At 32.3% G+C, this 22,556-nt stretch overlaps 1 protein-coding gene across 1 annotated transcript; it reads left to right on the top strand.

Annotated features, from left to right (window-relative positions):
- Window positions 1-233: 233 nt before the first annotated feature.
- LOC134684740 (probable glutamate receptor) lies at window positions 234-20,814 on the top strand. Its single transcript, XM_063544046.1, has 10 exons — window positions 234-390; window positions 10,472-10,656; window positions 11,865-12,059; window positions 12,915-13,100; window positions 15,438-15,532; window positions 16,297-16,387; window positions 16,880-17,207; window positions 18,177-18,394; window positions 19,424-19,686; window positions 20,227-20,814. Exons 1-10 carry the CDS (start codon window positions 234-236, stop codon window positions 20,453-20,455), a joined length of 1,947 nt encoding a protein of 648 aa, XP_063400116.1. The 3' UTR covers window positions 20,456-20,814.
- Window positions 20,815-22,556: the final 1,742 nt, after the last annotated feature.

The raw sequence follows: 22,556 nt of genomic DNA, 5'->3' as shown, positions 1-22,556 counted from the left end.
GTAAAAGACTTACGCAAACTAGTTGTCCAAAGATTTAGCTTATCGGACATTCCCTGTTTTAACTGTTTAATGAGAAAAGGCATTTAATTACTGCAAAGAATTTGTTCCATTGATATCCAATGATTGTTATATCAAATACAAAGTTATTCATTTTCGATAACTTAAATATAAAATGAATTATGGTTAACGATTTTAATCTTATACTTGCTTTCCGGCAGTATAACCTTTCTGAGATGACGAACACAAGTGATATATCATTACAAGGATGCCATCCACCAGCGTGGAGTTCTATATATCCATTCAAAACAAATATTGTTACACTTACTTTGATTTCTGTGATTACCCATCTAGAATGGACTTCAGTTTGCATTATTTATGACAAAAATACCGGTAAGTTCATGACAACTTTTTTAATGCAAAAAATGAGTGACAACCAAAGTTGTACGTGCTGAATATGAAATATTAGTATGTTAGTTATAGATTCATGTAAATGAATTCATTGAACAGAGTATTCATTCATATACTACCTTAAATTTCTATTTATAATGGCAAATTATTTTATCCCTGAAATAACATTTATATAAATAAAGGCAACAGTAGTATACCGCTGTTTAAAACTCATAAATTCATGGACAAAAAACAAAATCGGGGTAACAAACTAAAACCGAGGGAAACGCATTAAATATAAGAGGAGAACAACGGCATAACACTAAAATGTAACACACACAGAAACGGACCGAGCATCAGACAAAATCCCAATGTTAATTTACACTTAAAAATAAGAGAAAACAAATGACGCAACGTTAAAACATTTTTAAAGGTTGAACCTGATTTTGTGATATGTCAAACCTCGCACTTATATAATTAGTATTAATGTAAGAGAATGTGCCAAATAGACAACTATTTACCAAAGTTTAGATAAAGTGGAAGTAAGCAATTATAGGCAAACGTACAGCTTTCAACAATGAGGAAAATCCATAACGTATAGCCGGCTTTTAAAGGCCCCGACATGAAAAATATGAAACAATTGAATTCAGAAAACTAACGGCCTAATAAGTTTTAAACTTGCAGTTCATATTATGAGCATGATTCATTAAATCGACATGCGCACTCAAATAAAAAAATACATTTCTTTGTCTTTATTCCGATGACTTTTTAAAGAAAAAAAACTGTTATGTCTTTTTCTGTTTTTGGTGTTAAAATAAGAAGATAGGGTTTGAAAACTAATAACACAACTATCCGACATGGTTCAAATGATGTGGATGTAAGCAATTATGACCTTTAACAATGAGACCCATACAGTATTTGCAACTATAGAAGACTGAGATAGAAGACCCCGACATGCAAAAAGAAAACTGTTCAAACAAGAAAACTAGCGACTTAATCTATAAAACGACGCTTTAGAGAAAACAATTATGACAAACATTAACAAACGATAATCTTTGAATTACAGCATTCTGACTAGCGACAGACATCAAGGGCAAATGGGTATAAACTTAATAGGGTGGTAAAAACACATGCACGCATAAACAAATAACATAAAAACAATATACACCAAGTAAGAAAATATACACACTGAATACATAATTATGTACATCCCGGTCAGGAAAGGGAAAATCGTTTCTTCTGTCTTCAATTGATATATGCAATTTTCGGTGTGAAACTGAAATATCAAAATCAATGAAAGGACAATTTTTATGCCGTCTTTATTGCTAGGTTGATTTAAAGATTTTTTTTCTTGAGTAAATTTCCACATTAAGCTAAGAAATTCCTAAAGGAATAGTTATAATGAAATTTCTTCCAGATCATTAGTAACGGATTTTATCTAAATGAACAAATCTATTGGGTCTTGCATGTAACTTATCCTAACTAATACTATATTATGACAGTGCTTTATTCAAGATACTTCTCATATATTATTTAGAAATTCTATCTATCTACTCTAGCTTGGAGACCTATCATTTCAATATACATTTTATCTTATTACAATATCAGTACATTCTGGTAAGTTGGAGAAATGCTATCACTTTCCTTTATATTTTCATTTCATCTATAGCATATCATTCGATGTATAAAACTTTATCACATATTTGTTATGCATACCTTACATTTTATATATGCAATAACCTCAAAACCTCGACCCATATCGGCACTCGGCTAAAGCATCGAGGCCGATATGGGAGTCTCGGTATGATACCTGGGCCAATATGGAAAAGGGCATGTTATAACCTATACGTATTCTCAGTAATGTCCTGTGTTTGAATTTGTTTGTTAGCTTTTTGGTCATGAATGTTTGTCGCTAATATTTAATTAACTGTGCATTTGTATTCAGATATCGCAGATCAAATTTATTCGTTCATTGTGTAATCATACGTTTTTTGATTGAGTTAAGTCTGTCAATTGATATTTTATCGTATGCTTTTCTATGTTGTGATGTTATGCTATTGTTTCAGAAAAAGGGAGAAGGTTTGGAACCATTAAAACGTTTAATCCCGCTGCAAATGTTTGCATTTGTCCTAAGTCAGGAATCTGATGTACAGTAGTTGTCGTTTGTTTATGTAATATATACATGTACGTGTTTCTCGTTTCTCGTTTTGTTTATATAGATTAGACCGTTGGTTTTCCCGTTTGAATGGTTTTACACTAGTAATTTTGGGGCACTTTATAGCTTGTTGTTCGGTGTGAGCCAAGGCTTCGTGTTGAAGGCCGTACTTTAACCTATAATGGTTTACTTTTTAAATTGTTATTTGGATGGAGAGTTGTCTCATTGGCACTCACACCACATCTTCCTATATCTATACCCACCGGAGCAAATTTGTTCTAAGTCAGGAATCTAATAATCAGTAGTTGTCGTTTGTTGATGTGGTTTATACGTGTTTCTCGGTTCTCGGTTTTTTCATATAGATGAGACCGTTTGTTTTCCCGTGTGAATAGTTTTAGACTTATCATTGTGTGAGCCCTTTATAGCTTGCTGGTCGATGTGAGTCAAGGCTCCGTGTTGGAGACCTATAATGTTTACTTATATAAATTGTGACTTGGATGGAGAGTTGTATCATTGGCATTCATACCACATCTTCTTATATCTATATATTATGTTTTACGTACACTTAGGAAGTTAAATTATCATAGTCGAAGTGCTAGCTAGTTACCATCTTTTATATTTTGCCTTAAACAATTTCAAAACATCATTAAAACGACATATCTTCAATCGCATTAGTGATGCTAAATACGTCGTCCTCGTTATTGCTATTCAAAAAAGCTAAATTATAAAGAAAAAAATCAAATACAGTATTCTAATAAAGAATTGGAAATCTTTAAACTTGTATAACTATGTTAATGTTTATTCTTTAGAACTGGCCTATAAACTTTAAACTTGTATAACTATGTTAATGTTTATTCTTTAGAACTGGCCTATAAACATGATAAATAAAAGAATAGCACGTTTTTATTTTGAAATCATATTTAAATTTCGAAAGCATATTTTTTCAATGTTTTATGAAAGCTGAAGTAATGCACTTTTACACTACGAAACATAGTATTGTGTTTGTAAAATGAAATAAATTTATTTTATACATTACAAAACAAGTGTGAATTTCCAATATTTTGTATATATTAACGCTTCAGTGTTAATTATATGTCTACATTTATCGTACCTAACACATTCCTTAGTCTTCACCATAATTGATTGTTTATTAAAGTATTTGTATACCATTGACTAAACATAATAATTCAAAGTAAACACAAGTAAAGTAAGTTGTTTTGGTTAAATTAAGTCAATACAAATATTTTTTTAACACCCTCTGGATATTAATCAAATAAATATTCTGAATAAAAACGTAGAGGTATTTATTGACATGATATTTAAATGAAAAGTTCAAATTGTTTCAATATTGAAAATGTACTAAGTCAAAGACATTCAATAATATACTGAACGGCTTTAGAAACGTAATACTCATTTTGTTGATTTTTTTTTACCAAATCGTGTTTGATTTTCTTACAACTACTTTGCATGCTTATCATACTTCTTTCTCCGTACAAAAAATCAAAATCTGACTTAACTGTGGTAATTGAACAAACCGAGTTTTTGAAGTCGCCCGAATTTCTTAAAGCGAAATGTTGGTCTCATGAAAGATTGTTTCAGTTGTTTTGCTTTGTGAAACAGTTCTTCCAATCCTTTACCTCACTTAAACCAGTTTAAAAATGTTACATCTCCATTTTGCACAGACTGAGAAACAAAAAAACTGAAATACCCCTTAAGAATACTGCAAGCATTAAAACATAATCGTGCTGCGACCATACCGTATGACTTCAGAAACTCGTCCTACTGTCCTTCCGACAACGATACAAGTAGACGAGATTTGTTCCTGGCCATCAATGAACAAATAAACGTTTAGAGACAATGAAACGTCAACAGAATTTGATAACGCAACGTCATTTGCCAGACATGTTTACGGCCGCAACGTCAACTGCTAATCAAATTGCCGAGTGCCTTTGAGTACAGATTCATGCCATAAAAGTTTCCCATCAACGGAATTGCCAAAGAATCGACTGAAGGAAAACTTTAAAAGCCCTCAAGTTCCAACCGCATAATTGCCAAAACCAATTAATGGGTTGAACAAATGCAAAACCAGAAGGTGTAAAACAGAACCCAAAACATGTAAGACATAATTTGTTGACCTTTCTGACAATTATTTTGGCGTTTGTAACATGCAGTCATCGCTTTTGACGTGGACACTTTAATTAAAAAATAACACAAAAATAATCTAGTGTTGCGTTTCTAAAGTCGGTCAGTATATATAGTAACAATTTATAATCACAGTTGATTGTATATATTTTTGTGAATTGTATGCGCATCGTTACCAAAATTTATATAAAAAGTTATGTCTTATATTTTTTTTTAATGTTTTCAAATTTGACGTTAGTATATGCATACATAGGCCTATAACGTTTTGTTAAGCCGACAATGCACATTTTTGAATGATTGTATTCGGTTAAAGATGCGTATTCGTTTAAAACTTTCATGTTGATGACAGCCATTTGGTGTTCTCTGGATAACTATAACAATGATTATAGGTATTATGGTAGCGTGTTCGCCTAGACTGGCTCGAGTGCAAAAGGTCGTTGGTTCGAAACCATGCATGACGTGTCAAAACTTAAGACTAAATTGGTATTTTCTGCTTCACCACTGAGTATGCTGCTCTCAAAAGTAAGAGCAAAGAATTGGCGGCGCGGACATTAGAATATTATGTCCGGGTAGGGTGACATGTTTGAAATATTATGATGTATTATACATGTAGTAAGAAAAAGTCAGCTCAGTTTGTTGGTCAAGTACAAATCATGTGCTTGTCTGCCGTTATTATATTTTCTTTGTCACCGGAAGTAAAAAAAGTCTACCTCATCAGTTAGTTGGTATTTCCGCGTGCAGATTTCTCAAACATGAAATCTTTTACACACGCACAAAATGTTTATTGGGTTTTATAAGATGCATGACAATTTTTGAATTCAGCATAAAAAGACCATTACTTCAAGACAACTTTTATCTTTTTAAAAGATAAGAATCAAGTTTGGATCACTACACAAATGGCTGCTTTCACGTTTGTTATTAAACTCTTCAAGATCAATCTCATGTTGTTATTTCAATCGAAAATGTTTAATGGTTTCCTTTCCTTAGAAATACAACCTTCAAAAGCTTCTTTAATATTAGTTTCAGTCTTTCAGTCTTTCAATCAGAAACCAAATAACATGGAATAAGTTTGAAATCATAACAGAAGGCGTTGTAAATTGTTTATGCAGGTTTTCTTCGATCATTTCGGTAAAACTTTGAAGACGATTTGTTGCATCAGTGATACATGCTTAATTAATAAAGTATACAACCATGTTAGGCATATCAATTTTACAACAGAAACTGGTATTCCAATGGCTTCTTTGTCTTTTAATTGTTATTTTTTCTTCTTCATAAAGACCTTTGTATCTTTATTTAATGTAAAGTCTTTGATGAATTTAATTATGGAAGCAAATCAAGAAACGCGCTTCGAAGAACTCGATCATTGGGTCGATACCACTGCTGGTGTATTGTTAGTCCCCGATCGTATCACCAATCCAGTAGTACATGTTTCCATATTAACACGACTTATAAAAACAAAATCAGAAACTCTCCATTTATGAATTTAAAACAATACGTCAGAAACTGATGAATAACTCCCTCAGTCAAAGTGTAGTTTTATATTTTGCTATTCCTTTTAGTTTCTTTTTGTTCATAAAGCACCTTACATGAATACGAAATCATGGGTGCATTTCTTTCTAACACAAACGATGCAAACGGCTAAGCGCGCACACGTTTTGATTATTTCTTTCAAACATACGTTTGTAAAGTTTACGCAAAAAGACAAACTGTGCAATGTAAAAATGCGTCTGCAGTTTAGTACAAATGCTGCATTTGTTTCTAACTTCAACCTGATAAAACGAAGTCTGTTTACCAACAACATGTGCATGCTTTATTGGAAGTTCGAACAGGGTCATTAGAGACTTATTAAACGATGTATTTGTTTTTACTTATGTAGCGTTTAGTAAACAGCAACAAACGCGACACAACGTTTACAAAACTGTGGTAAGAAAGAAATGCGACCTGTATTTTGCTATTCCTTTTAGTTTCTTTTTGTTCATAAAGCTTCTTACATGAATACAAAATCATGGGTGCATTTCTTTCTAACACAAACGATGCAAACGGCTAAACGCGCACATGTTTTGATCATTTCCTTCAAACATACATGTACGTTTGTAAAGTTTACACAAACAGACAAACTGTGCAAACGCTAAAAATGCGTCTGCAGTTTATCGTTTGTCGTTCGTTAGAACAAACGCTGCATTTGTTTCTAACTTCAACCTGATTAAACGAAGTATTTGTTTCTACGTTTGTAAAAAAAGTCTGTTTACCAACAATATGTGCATGCCTTATTGAAAGTTCATACAGGGTCAGTAAAGACTTATTAAACAATATATTTGTTTCTACTTTTGTAGCGTTTAGAAAACAACAACAAACGCGACACAACGTTTACAAAATTTGGGTTAGAAAGAAATGCGGCCTTAGATAGGTAAAAGTGAGTGTTGTTTGTGCTTTGTGTTAATTATTCAATTATCTCACTTGAATAGCCTGGAAACACGTGTTATATTTTATTTGTAGTAAATATTTAAAAACTGAAGTTACCACCCATTATCATGTTCATTTGAATTATTTTAAAATATTTGAAAAACAAAACATTTTTTAATCTATTAAACTTATAAATTCAATAGAGTGATAAACTATCTATATACAAATACAATTAACATATCAACGAGTTCCTTCCCAAAGGTAAAATTGCAAGACTGAGAAATAAAAAACACCGAAAATTGCATTATATATTTATTTAGATAAAATTATTCATTCAGAGTGTAGGAATGCGCTCTGACCTAATGAAGGGAACTGAAGGTTAGGGCGCCAATCCTTCTAAAATTCTGGTAGGCAGTGGTGTTCTCGCCAATGGACTGTATTAATTTGCAGCGCCGATGGAGGAGAACCCGTTACTGCTTTAGCCGTGCACCTCCACAAGGTGTAATTTCTTCTGGCTTCGAAGAAATTATTTTGGAACGAATCTCTTCCTACCTTCAGTCATTCTCTTTATTATTTAAACCTTTCTTTCAATTTCCTTTTTTTTCTCACTTTCTGTTTCACACTTTCTCTTTCTCTCATTTTTTAATTTAATTTTCTTACACTGATTTTTCCCTTCGATCTCTTTCATACTCTCTTTTACTTTTCTCACACACTCTTGCTTTCTCTCTCACACTATTTCTTACTTTCTCTCACACACTCTTTCTTACTTTCTTTCACACACTCTTTCTGTCAATGTCTAACAGTGTGCGAGAGAGAGTGTGTGTGTGTGTGAGGGAGATACTGTGATTGAATGAGAGAGAGAGAATTTGTGATAGAGAGAGGGTGAATGTGAGGGAGAGAGAGAAGGTGTGTGTGAGGGAGAGAGAGAAGGCGTGTGTGAGGGAGAGAGAGAAGGTGTGTGTGAGGGAGAGAGAGAAGGTGTGTGTGAGGGAGAGAGAGAAGGTGTGTGTGATAGAGACACTGTGTTTGAGTGAGAAAGAGAGAGTTTGTGATAGTGATAGAGAAATGGTGTGTTATAGTGATAGAGAGAGTGAGGGAGAGAGAATGAATGTGTGTGAGGGAGACAGAGAGAGTGTGAAGGAGGGAGAGACTGTGTGAGAGAGGGAAATACTGTGTGAGTGAGAGAAAGTGTGTGATAGAAAGAGTCAGGGAGGGAGAGACTGTGTGAGAGTGATAGACAGAATGTGGGAGAGAGACTGTGTGAGAGAGAGACTGTGAGTGAGAGAGAGACTGTGAATGTGATAGAGACTGTGTCAGTGTGATAGAGAGAGTGTGTGGGAGAGAGGGTGAGTGTGTGTGAGAGAGGGAGAGACTGAGAGATAGAGATACTAAAAATAACCATTGAGGAAAGAAAACCCCCTGTTTATATACTTAATAGGTGAAATAGTATCATTTTTTTTTTAGATTTGATTGTAAATATTAGTTTATTAGCTTTCAATTAAAACAGGTTGAATGATTAAAATAACTTAAGAAATTGTATTAAATATACATGTTTTAGGAGAGACTTGATAAATTGAATGGTTATATTGGTGATTTTGAATCTGTTGGAAGTTTTGATTTTTCTTCCCTGTATACCAAATTGCCTCACATTCTCATTAAGAAAAAAATCACCCACCTAATTAAATGGGCATTTAAAAAGTCAGAATGTGAATATTTATATAGATTAGACCGTTGGTTTTCCCGTTTGAATGGTTTTACACTAGTAATTTTGGAGCCCTTTATAGCTTGATGTTCGGTGTGAGCCAAGGCTCCGTGTTGAAGGCCGTACTTTAACCTATAATGGTTTACTTTTTAAATTGTTATTTGAATGGAGAGTTGTCTCATTGGCACTCACACCACATCTTCCTATATCTATATAATTATGTTCAAACTCTTTTAGGTCATGTGATATTTTAGGACATTAGAGACTTGTTTAACGATGTATTTGTTTTTACTTATGTAGCATTTAGTTAACAGCAACAAACGCGACACAAGGTTTACAGAATTTTGGTAAGAAAGAAATGCGGCCCATATCTTCCTGCCTTTAAAAATGTTTGCGTTTGAGCGCGTTTCAGACGCTTTTAAGTATCGGAAGAAAAGTGTTTACTTCAAATCCATATCCTAAGCGATTACAGATGTTACTTTGCAAAACATAATTTTAACTGTTTGCGTGTACATTTAAAGAAATAATGTTCATTTAACTATTTATTTGTATTTATCGACCAAAATATTATATAGAAGAGATAATCTTTGAAATGATATAATACCCTCATACAAACATTGCTTCCTGTTTCAAATAAACGAACGTAATTAGCTTTATCAATATCATTATTATTGAATAATAGCATATATAATAGAAATATTCATCGTCAAAACATAATTACGAAAAAGGAACAATAAACAGTAAATAATTCAACTGTTTCATTTTATCTTATTTTATAAAACATATATTTTTTATCCCAAGGACGACTGAGGGAAAGAAATATCGTCACTCTTAAACTTCTCACGACCGGCAGTATAACTCTAACAATAGTGGTTTGACTGTTTGTATGTACACGTCCGGTCAGTTAATGGATCGTTAAATACGACTCCCCGTGTAGATATATTGGTACACTATCTGCACGTTAGTGACCATTGTACCACCTCTTTGAAAGTCCGTAGGTGGCATGTTGAAGGATATAAGTTCTCGTCCTATCCACTATATACGAACTAGTAGTTTATTTCCAGTTAGTATTTCCTAGACCTTAATTGTGAATGGTCTTTATATATGACCTATAGTACTGTATGTGTGGTTAGTTTGTTCATTTTTTCATGCATGAAATATTTACCACTGGACATCGAGTAACCAACACTCGAGAAATCATATATGTTTATGTCATTCATTCGTATTTAAGTTTTCAAATTAAAGCGGATTGCTGCTCATAAACTGTCTTTCGTTAATGGCAACATTTTATCAGCAAAATTGAGAAGGGAAACGGTGAATGTGTCAAAGAGACAACAATCCGACCAAATATCAGAGCATAGCAAAAGACAACCAATTGGGGTTCAACACAGCGGATAACATCCAGCACCCGGAGGCGGCAGTATTTAGTGTGTCGGTATTAGAATGATTTCTTTCAGTCTTTACTGTCGCAAATTGCTATTGTCAAGTTTTGAAAAAGGAATTAAAAAAAGCCGGGTTACAACATCCTCGAGAAAAGTTGACATTAGACGTCCAGGCTATTCTATTGAGTTTTTTTTCAGATTTTGAATGCTTCTTACTGTTTTATTTATTTGATTAGAAAATAAAACACTTAGTATACAGTGAATATTATGTACTTGGTCATTTATTGTTGTATATTTCAGAATACAAAGCATTAGAACTTCAGCATAGCTTGTCAGTTACCGGAAAGTATGCTGTTGTGTATTCTATGGAGGAAATGACATCATCAAAGATAGACGACGTTCTCAGTAAAAATACACATGCTTCTTTTCTGCTAAACATAACGGTTTTGTGTAGTTTAGAATCATGTACATCATTCTTAAAACAGGTAATTCAAGTCATGAGCATGCAATTTATAATGAAACCATTTGCAAATATATAGAATTGTAATAGTATCTCACGTCGCACTGTTTTGTTCAGGTTGTTATTATAAAAAGTTGTTAATTTAGATAAGGTTATTTTTGTCGTCTGATGCATGTACATGTATGAGAAAAAATAAACTAATGTTTTTACTATATAATTAAAATATTACAGTGTATCAAATTGAATGCGGAAAACACAGAAAAAAATTAGCAATCATGTTCTTTAGTTTTGTTCATTTCCAGAAATGTTGCATACATGATTTGTAAAGTAGCAACATGTGGACATTATGATTTACATGATCATTTCTTCTAACCAATTGACCAACTCACAGGTATACTCGACCATAACTTCTTAATGTCCAGTATCTTGTTACAACAGCAAAGTCTTATAACGAAGTTTAAGATGAAACACAAGAATTATCCGTAATATGGTTCAAGGTAGTGCAAAAAACCTTGACAAACACTAATTTGGACCGATTTTTTTTCATACAACTTTGTTAAATTTTAATTTTGGTCAGTTTAATAAGAACATACAAAAAATAAAAATAAAAAACCTGAACCATACACTTTCTCGGAAAAAAATGTATTGGCTATATATACAAACACTAATTTTGATCATTGTGAAGCTTAATAATTTAAAATTCTTTAACAATAAAACGTATTACTAATTAAATCGTTCAGCTGATTTGTACATCTCCCTGTATCGGTATGTGTCACCTTTAAACTCAGTTACAATAGACATGCTGATGGCCCGATATAGTAACATTTGGTGTGCATCTTATTGTGTCCGTTCTATTTCTTATAAGTAATTAACATCTGCTAATCAGATTAAATCAATAACGGCCGTTACGAGAAAAGAAGTACAACATTGAGGTTATGGCAATTGGATGTATCCCAGTGTCATATCTGAAGGAAAAGTCAACCTAATAATAATGCAGGTCATTGAAATTTAACGACACAACTTCATAGTTACTATATTTAACAATTATTTCAGTAGCTTGTTTGTAAGTGGCGACCATATATGGGTGTAAACATGCACGGAATGCTAGCCCTATACTATCCCGTCAGATCAAAAGTACAAATGTATATTCTCCGTACGCGAGTTGTAAAGGAATACTGCAGTTTTGTATAGTATAATATACATACATTCTTATTACTAACTTTATTTTTGCAGCCTTTTGATCATAATCGAACAAATATCTTGCGAAATTCACTTCTCCATTTTTCAAGATGGCTGGTTGGAATATTTGATGACAAAGATGTGATGATTTTAGAAGACAATCATATTCCATTCGACAATATTGCAGTGATTCAATTTTTCTCATCGCAATTGAAAACATTAGAAAACAGCCACATGTTAAAGGAAAAGGTATTTGTTTTCATTCTTTTCTTATTTCCGTATTTTTCTATTTATTTCTTTATAAATGGTCGCTTTTGTTAAAATTATGAAATATGTAATACGTTTCGGAAAAAAACGACCATAAGATACATGTACATAAGCAAATAACGCCGGAATGGTTCTCTGTTGAAAATAAATTCTAAGACACCCAGAGGCAACCATCCAGCCCTAAAACAAAAGATATGGCCAAATACAATCAACCAGGCTACAAATCGCTTCGATTATAAAATGTGTCAAAAATTTGTACAGAGATTATGAATTATGTTCGTCTAAAAATATGACTTTTTACAATGATTGGTAGGCGACTTTTTATGTTAAATATTAAACAATTTCTGTGTTACAGTTAATCAGATCATATACAATGTAGCTGTAGATATATTCATAGGATAATGGAGTGTGTTCTTATTCGAGACTTGTTTTTCATTATTCATATATGATTTTGCTGAGCTTTTGCTGTTGTGTAACTGTTTCAATACCTTTTAATTAAGAGTGTATTTTTATGGCTTTACAGACGTTTCACAAGAATAAATCGTACCAGACATTTTATAACTTTAATAGTTAAAGTTCTCAATGAGAATTGTTTTTGAGAAACACTTTTTAAAGAATAATATTCTGGTACAAGAAACCGAAGATGTCATAACATTTAATTTCAAATTATTTTGCTGATTATATATGTGATTATACTAAAAAACATTGCCTTGTGATATTTTTGTGTAACATGTAATATATCTGTTGTATATATATGTTGAAGAATTGAATAAAGATAAAAAAAAAAGTTAAAGTAAGTTCTATATACATTTGAAAAATAGCTTGCTTGTGTTTTAGAAAAAGCCGTGTTCACGCCAAGCATATAACTGCACTTGGTTTCCAATGTATACGCTAATGTGGCACCAGGACCGACGTGGTTTAACGGGTGTAAAATCAAATGGAAGTAAACTAACAGATAATGAAATATTTCCAAATGCGAAGTTTGGTTTTAATAAAAGAAAGTTCCTGGTCAGCACAATACCCGTAAGTCAGTTACTGCATACGTGATGGCATAAGTCGCGCTTATAACATATACAATATTCAAGTACACACAACATGTAGATCAATAGACAAAAATATTTGGAATTATACTCTGTTGCACAAAAAAGTGGGCCTTCTTTTACTTTAGGGGTCCCGACATTACTGTTGAAAAATGGAGGGTCCCACAATGTATAGTGTATTTAAATACATTTTGTCATTGTAATATTATATATTCTGTTGTATGGATTGTATATAGATATAGGAAGATGTGGTGTGAGTGCCAATGAGACAACTCTCCATCCAAATAACAATTTAAAAATTAAACCATTATAGCTTAAAGTACGGCCTTCAACACGGAGCCTTGGCTCACACCGAACAACAAGCTATAAAGGGCCCCAAAATTACTAGTGTAAAACCATTCAAACGGGAAAACCAACGGTCTAATCTATATAAACAAAACGAGAAACGAGAAACACGTATGTCTGTTTTATCAAAACTGTTTATATGGTTTGGCTTGTATATGGCTTGTGGGACCCCTAAAGCATATAAAGTAAATTAAAGCATTATAGCACTCTATTACTTCACAGATCCCTATCTAATAATCTTTACATGGTTTAAAGCTTGTATATAGGTTGTGGAACCCCTTAAGTAAATGAAAGTATTATAGCACTCTTTTACTTAAGGGGTCCCTGTTAAATTACCTTTATATGGTTTATGGCTTGTATATAGGGTGTGGGACCCCTAAAGAAATGAAAGCATAATAGCACTGTTTTACTTTAAGGGGTCCCAAATTTTGTTTTACAAAAAATAAAAAAAGGTGAATGTTTACTCATTTTACTAACGGTAAGTGCATTTTAAAACAACAACAAAAAAATTTATGGAAAATTAAATTAAAATGAATAAATACACTAAGAACAGGTAGGGAACTAAATTGTTCATATCATTATAAAAAAAAACCCGTGCTTTTATGGACTGGAACCCCTAAAGTAAAATCCAAAAAAATGTCCGGACCCCTAAAGTAAAAGAAGACCAAAAAGGAGCACATACTATGCCCTGCATTGCACAAAAGAGTAAATAATATTTTACTGATTCATCAATTTCTAATGTTTAAATATTTTTAATGGCTGATTTCAAGTGTTGTCGTTTTATAACGGTAGAAAGTTTAATTATTATAATAAATGAGCAGAAGGCTGTTAATTGTTGAACATATTACATAGAGACACACGAAACACAAAAGCGTAATTGAATTTCTCTTCAACTATCAGAAATAAGCATATTTAAAAGCAGAATTTGTAAAACTTATGATTTTGTCTTAAGCAGATACTGTCCATGGTTGTCTTTTTTTTCTATTTTTATTATTGTAATTATTCTCTTTTTTGTAACAACTGACACACATTATAAATGCCCATAATCTGTTCGTAAACGTGTAGAAGTTTTACTGTAGGGTTTGTGATATTTTCAACAACTGGCCATTTAACAATCAACAAGATGCGAATGAGTTCACTGTAATTATTTTGGTTTAAAGGAAATTGCCGTGTACCTGTAATTGTTTTTTCAAACCAAGACACTACGTCGGTTTGCCGTGTGAAAGAGTTATGAAGGTATTCACCATACATTCCAAAAATTGGAAGAGAAATTTCACTAGCGATAAATGATTTTTTTAAAACTAATTTGATCTCAATCTTTAAAAAAAGATTGATGCATAAATGAGCTCATCATTGATACCAGACCTAACACAATATACGCAAGAAGCGTGCATGTTTCTAAAAAAAGATCAACCAGTGACTCCCGAATCATAAAGTTGAAAACGCCAAATGATACACGTACTTCAAGCGCACCAAGGACCCAAAACTCCTATAGTTTTTGCAAAGACATACTAAGATAGACAACTCCAATTAATTTACACCGTAGATTTTATAAACTTTTATAACGTTAAATTGTCGTTCATATGCTAGAGAATGTAATGATGATAAACAACTCAAAATAGTAACTACTTAGAACAGATTTAGTTTTCGATAAACTTTCTATTCATTTGTGGATTTGAAAGTAAACATTTAATTGTATAATAATCGTGAAAATGATCCATTCATAAGTACTAAAAAATTGAATAAATGATACACAATAAATTTTTGTACAAAGCTTGCCTTTTGTTATTTAGTATTTCATTATTGATTTGGGAAGAATATTTTAAGTGATGCAATGTACTTTTGTTTATATAGTTGCCTTGATTGTCTTCTCAATCGATTAATGATATTTCAATATACTTTTAATTATTGCCTTACATTACATGGATGCAATTGTTAATCCTACTAAAGTAACATCCTTCTTTTTTTTATAAAGTCGTATCCATTTGTCGTGTTGAATAACCGAACCAAAACATACACAGGTATAACAATGGACCTACTGAAGCACCTGTCAGACGGTCTTAATTTCACGTAAGTATTTTGCCTTTTTGTTGACATTGTTAGATTACCTTAATCGAATAAAGTGCAAACAGTTTTACCGTATGAAATGTATTGTAGATTGTTTCAAGTACTCTAATAATCTTGTGGATATTTATACCCCGCTTTAAAAAAGGGGGGTATACTGTTTTACCTCTGTCTGTCCTTCCGTCAGTCCGTCAGTCCATCATTCCATCATTCCGTCCGTCCCATGAATATTTTTCGTCGCATTTTTCGCAGGAACTACAATACAAGGATTTCTGAAATTTGGTTTCAGGGTTTATCTAAGTCAGCTATACCGTGTGATGCGTTTTCAGATTCATCACTCGACAAAATCCTGTTTACCGAACACTTGCATATTTTTACACTATTAATATTATCCACTTGCGGCGGGGGTATCATCAATGAGCAGTAGCTCGCAGTTTCACTTGTTTGTCTTAGTGTGAACGGATCATATGTTTGATCCGACAACTCAGTATAAAGAAAGTTGTTGGCAACAATAATCCTGTTTATATAGATTCCACCATATAAAAAGTATATCTGATACGTTTTGATTTGGATATTCATGAAAAATGCTTACAAAATGATTGTTCAAATATTTTTAACGTAAAAATAGACCGAAACCTGTATGGAACCTTCCACTACCTAACTGTTATTTCACAATGTTAAATTTTGTAACTTTTTGCTATTTTTTTTATTCTTAACGCATTTGTCTTACATTATAGCTTTTGATGGACAATACATGTTTTAAAATATAGATATGATCTAATTGGACCACCCGACGGTAATTGGGGTGCAGAAACTGGTAATGGTACTTGGAATGGCATGGTTGGACAACTGCAACGAAAAGTTAGTATTTTTTTTTATCTCGATGGTACACACTTTAAATTGTAAAATGTAACCTCCTTTTCAGTTTTGTAACCATACAATATAAGCTTGCAATTAACCCTGTTTGAATGGAAGTCTAAACAGTATTGTAGCTTTATTTGGACAAATTAATTATAATGGGCATAAACCCTCGATTAACACAGTATCTATGGAAGGCAATTTCAATTTTAGAATTAACATTGACGATACCAATTTCACTGCACCCGATGTGCATTTCAGCAATTAGTGTTTCGCATGCTCGATCCCAACATCATTGAAATGAGTAAAACACATATTAATACAAACGTTAAAAAGCTGATAAAACCAAAAAGGAATAATTAAAACCCGAACACTGAATCAGAGCTGTGCTAAAAACTGAATTGTTCCAAATTAAAGTCAGTTGGTTTAGGTGGATTGAAAAAAACCATCGATAACGTATAATGCAGCATTATTTTTTTTCGTATTAAATTACAGGAAGTTGACATGGTAGCCACCGCTTTTACAGTTCTTTCACAACGGGAAATGGTGATGGATTTTACACAGCCTTATTATTATGAATCCACATCAATTCTGATAAAGAAGCCAGATCCTGACGATAAACAATGGACTAAACTACTTGACCCTTTCAGTTCAACTGTATTCTTATGTGTCGGGATATCGGTACCTTTATGCGCACTTTTACTTTTCTTATTTGAAAAGTACAACCCGTTTTACAGAAAAGTCAAAGAAAAAAAGGAAATACGGGAACTACACCAATTCTCTGAGTCAGTTTGGTATATGTATGGTTCACTTTTAACTCATGGTAGGAACAGTATTACCCACAATATTAATTATAATAATTTATTCTTGATTTATTGAAAGTTTAATTCACCTATTTGTTACAAAATTTACATTGTCTCTAATCTAGCTGACAATATTAGAACATTTACTCTGCTAGAAGAATATATTTTCTCCTATAACGACATCGAACAATATGCTAACATTAAAAGATATGTTAATTGAAAAAAGTGAAATAAAAAAAATACTGAACTTAGAGGAAAATCAATTCGGAAAGTCCATAATCACATGGCAAAATCAAATAACAAAACACATAAAAAACGAATGGACAAAAACTGTCTGACTTGGTACAGGCATTTTGAAATGTAGAAAATGGTGGAATAAACCTGTTTTTATAGCGCTAACCCTCTCAATTTGTTGACAGTCTCATCAAATTCCGTTATATTTGCAATGATGCGTTAACTAAATAGACACAATAAATAAAATAGTCAAAATATGGGTACAGAAGTCATCATCGTGTAAAAATTTTCAAAGAAACAATTTAACAGAACACACAAACATCTATCTACAAACACATTCATTAATTTGCGTGTCTGACGTCAGGAAATTTTATTTGTCACATATATTTGTCGCTAAATGTACATACACACAATTTTAAAATTTCACATAGGCAATGTTAGCATACAGGGTTAAAAAATCAAAAGTATGTAATAATAAATTTCAGAAACAGACAGAGACTTGAAATGATGGTTAATACTGAAGTTTCTAAAATCCTACTCAAGAAATGAAAAGTTTACAGACATATTAAATATGTTTATAGTCAAATAAGAAATAATCATGAAATGTACCCACTTAACACATATCGATCCAAAGTATGCCATCTAAAATTATTAGAAATAGTACTCTTTCATGTTTGTTTACTCACGCTTTATGAACGTTTCAACTTTTATAACAAAGCATATTTAAATATACATGTAGACAAATTGAATTTCAGGCGGTATACACATCGCTGCATCGACAGCAGGAAGGACATTCCTTAGCTGCTGGTGGATATTTTGCATAGTAATAGTAGCGACATACAGCGGGAATTTTGTTGCCGTTTTGAGTGTTACCAAAGAGACGCTTCCTTTCGAAGGCATTGAGGGATTAGTAGGACAAGACATGTATAAATGGGGAACCATAGGTGGATCCGGTTATGAAACCATATTCAAGGTTATTTCCTGAGTGTTATCTGCTAAAAGAGAAATATCAAATTTATGAGATTTGTCGTTATATAAAAAATACATAATTAGTCTGTTGGAACAGATGATAAAGATTTACTCGATTCGGACTTGAACATATTTGATGGTATTATTTACATGTTTGTTATTCAGTTCATGAACACACAATCAACAATTGCTATTAAATAGTTTTTTTTAAGAAACGGTGGTTCGTTATTCGTTGTTCAATTAACACATAACAAAATTAACTAGCGATACACATATTAAACCACGAATCAAGTTATATTTTGTAGTCGTACAGTTTGAGTACTGCAAAGATACGTATGTTTTTCGTTAATATGTCAAGCGTTTAAGATTTATCTGAGTACTCCAGTACTCACGAGTATTAAGTTTAAGATCTATAGGCATTCCTAATAAAATACAATAGTAGTATTTTAAACTTAAAATAACATAAACAAAATTATGTCTCGTGTTTTGAAACGTCTTGAAACGAAAATATTTTAAAGCCTTTTCGAGTAAAACATTAGAAAATTATCACTTTTTCATTTCGGTTTATCAATCAGAACGCTGCCGATTCAAGAGTGAGAATAGTTAAACTTAATGCGTTATTCTTCCCGGATATTTTAGTTGCTTCATAAAATGAATTGTAATAGCATTTATAGTACATTAAATTCTCTTATTTTAATCAAAGAATTAAAATTATTTTCAAAAAATGTTAAAAGTTGGCTGTTCTTCATTTGAGATTTTTTATCAGCTGTATTGGCCCTCGACTGATCGCGCCTTGGCTCCAACACAGCTAATCGCTTATCTATAGCAGGGTCAATACAGAAACAGCCAGTTAATCATACTATAGTATAACTATAACTGTTTTCAGAACATTTATTCAGGATTTCTTCACCATAAAACAGGAATCTAGCGCACATAATTTTTTTCTATTTTCCTATTTACAGGTTTGAAAGTATTATTTTTAATATCAGTGGTTACCTTAGTATCAAATATGTAGTACGTGTTTTTTCTTCAGAATTCAGCATTACCAGAGCGGGAATTATTTTGGGATGGAGTCCTTAAATTTAGCAGTAGTGATCCTTCTGTTCTAAGAGGTGATTATGATGCACATATACAAAAGGTGTTAGACGGAGGGTATGCTTTTCTGTGGGACGACATTCCAAATGAGATATCTGTAACAAATAGCTGTGATTTAGCAAAGATATCAACTGATATGTTTTCAACGTATGCCATAGGTTTACCTAACAATTCGCCTTTTGAGAAGATTTTTACCGATGGGTAGGTAATTCTAAAAAACTTGTAACTTTCCTGGGACAAGAAATGCTAGAGATTTGAAAAAAGTCATAAATGTGCAGTGTGCATATCAAAAAAATTATCTCTCTTTGTAAAAAAATATTCAAATACCAGTTATTTCTAAAATGTTTGACTAAAACAGTACCATGTCTGGCAATTATGTTTCAAAAGGATTGAAATAATATATAATATACTAAAATATAGTTAGTCTTAGTTGATAAAAAACACGACAGTTATACAAATCACTCAAAAACATAATTCACTATGAAACAAGATGTAAAAAATCCTACATATTTTCTATTTACATGATAGAATTTTAGAAGAAGTATATGACAAGTGTAATATTGAGTGCTAGAAAAACATGACTAGTTTGATTAAGTTTATAAGGTGCAAAGGCATACTTTGGATAAGTTTTTACATAATTATCAAACAAGGTTCAGCACTATTCAGAAAACTACGGAGAAAATGTGTATGTCAATGTTTATGATCGAACTAAGTCAGATTATCCTTTTTGTTTTATTACAGGATCATATTAACACTAGAGAGTGGACTCATTGATCTCTGGATGACAAAGGTTTGGCCACAACACAAATCCTGTGCTGAATCTTCGCTGACCTCAACAAAACCAATCGCAGTTTTTGATATACAGATTGCTTTTTATATTATTGGAGGTGGGATATGTTTGGCTGTTTTATCGCTCCTTGCTGAATATTTCAAACTCAAATGTCAAAATCGTCCCCAGAAACAGCCATGAACACAGGAAAAAGATGATATACAGGGAAGGGTCATCCTTGAGGAAAATATATCAAGAAAAGAAAATACTAGATGTAGGATTTAGTTAGTCTACATTCAATATAAGACATAAGTACAATGAAATACATAATTCAAATTTCGTATTCCATAATGCATTATCTTTTTTTGCAAGGATCATTATGATTTTTCTTGCATAGTTTTAATTGGAAAAAAATAATACTTTTCAATCGCAACTAAGCTGTGACTGATCAGATATATGTGTATACTGTAATGAAAATAAAAAAAGTATGTGCTAACCTCATTACTAATTTATATTATTTGGACAGATATAATTGCTGCTTCGACACATGTTATATATCCGCGGTCATCTGTGACACATATGTTGATTTGCTTCATTGTGATGATAATAAAGGTAACAATATATTGCGATGACTTCTGAATGACGCATGGTAGCCTTTCTGGAGCAAACAACCAGACCCTGTAATTCAATTTTCTAGTATTTTGTAAATTTATTTTGTACGATTCACATGGGAATCACGGTAAAAAATAAATGGTACGGTGATTATGTTCGTTAATATTCCTTGATTTAGACAGATAGATAAATACGGCCGGGTTAGTATTACTTTAATTTTCGGTGTAATTGAATATGTATTGATATACCAATGATTGCGAGGATTTTTTCTGGATTATTGAAAGATCATCAACAATGATCAGTTTGAATGATGATTTTAAGAAGGTGCTATTGATTTTTGATAAAGATCCGAGAAAGTACACTATTCTGTTAAAAAACGTGATAAAATATTCTTCAATTCTGGGTTTATTTTTATTTTTTTTATCTCTGTCGATCAGTGATTATTTCATAAACTGTTGTTACTTCAGTTAATTTTCAAATCTATTAAAAAAACCTTCGCAACTGAAAGTGTTAAGTATATGTTCCGGACCATATGAGTATTTGGACCATACGCGTATGGTCGGGGTAATTAACACTCTGTTACAGTTTACTTTTAATACTTCTAAACTCTTCATATGGTATGACCGTTCATTCAAAAGACGCTATCATATAGGTTATTGTATCATTATATTATAATAAAAAGATAAGGTAAATAAAAATAAGAAGTTTCACATTGTTTATTTTACTTAATTGTCAAATTTAAAGTAAACACATTTTATACCGATGGTCATTACCGATTTGTTATTACGAGTAAATGGCAATATGTCGACTAAAAAATTAAATTCCAAAAATTTCTTAATGAACTGTTACATAGGAAGTCACTGGAAAGTAGCATACTATTAGTTTATTTAAGTTGTGTTGTGAAGATGGTGTATTGCAGTCAATCATTTTACGATACTTGAGATCTAAAGCTTCTTAAAAACACCGTAGACATCAGAATTGCCAAAGACCTCGGTATCACTGTACGCAGCTGCAAAAAATGCTTGTTTTTCACTCGCAAACGAAATGTGTAAATGAAAAAGATCGTGCACAAATTTCTTGCAAATGCAAAAAAGCTATGATACCGTGTGGAAGTGAATGTCATCCAAGCCTACATGCACAAATGTTACTAGCGATGAAAACTAACTATGGCATCAATATTAAATTTTTACGTAGTTTTTTGGATTATAAAAATTAAAAAAATTGTCATGTTTTAAACCATCACTGTTTTTTTAGATAAAGTTCTTGTTTATAATGTAATTTGGAAAAAATAAATATACCTATATGGTCCAAATACTCATATGGTCCGGCCCGTTAATAACCAAACGAGTATTATACTCATATGGTCCGACCATACGCGTACGGTCGGACCATACGCGTATGGTCGGTCCATATGAGTATACGCATATGGTCATGACCATACGCGTATGGTCCAAATACTCATATGGTCCGGAACATATACATATCATCGTCCTTCCCTAATAGAAAGAAGATGTGTTATGGGGTTCCAATGAGACCACTCTCCATCCAAGTCACAACTATAAAAGTAAACCATTATTGGTTAAGGTTCGGACTCAACACGGAACATAGGGTCACACCGAACAGCAAGCTATAAAGGGCACTCAACATTACTAGTGTAAAACCATTCAAGCGGGAAAACAAACCGTCTAAT

The sequence above is a fragment of the Mytilus trossulus genome, chromosome 9 (genome assembly GCF_036588685.1).
Source record: "Mytilus trossulus isolate FHL-02 chromosome 9, PNRI_Mtr1.1.1.hap1, whole genome shotgun sequence".
Taxonomy (NCBI): Eukaryota; Metazoa; Mollusca; class Bivalvia; order Mytilida; family Mytilidae; genus Mytilus; species Mytilus trossulus.
The sequence above is the reverse complement of the archived record's forward strand: the minus strand, read 5'-3'. Positions and strand labels throughout refer to the sequence as shown.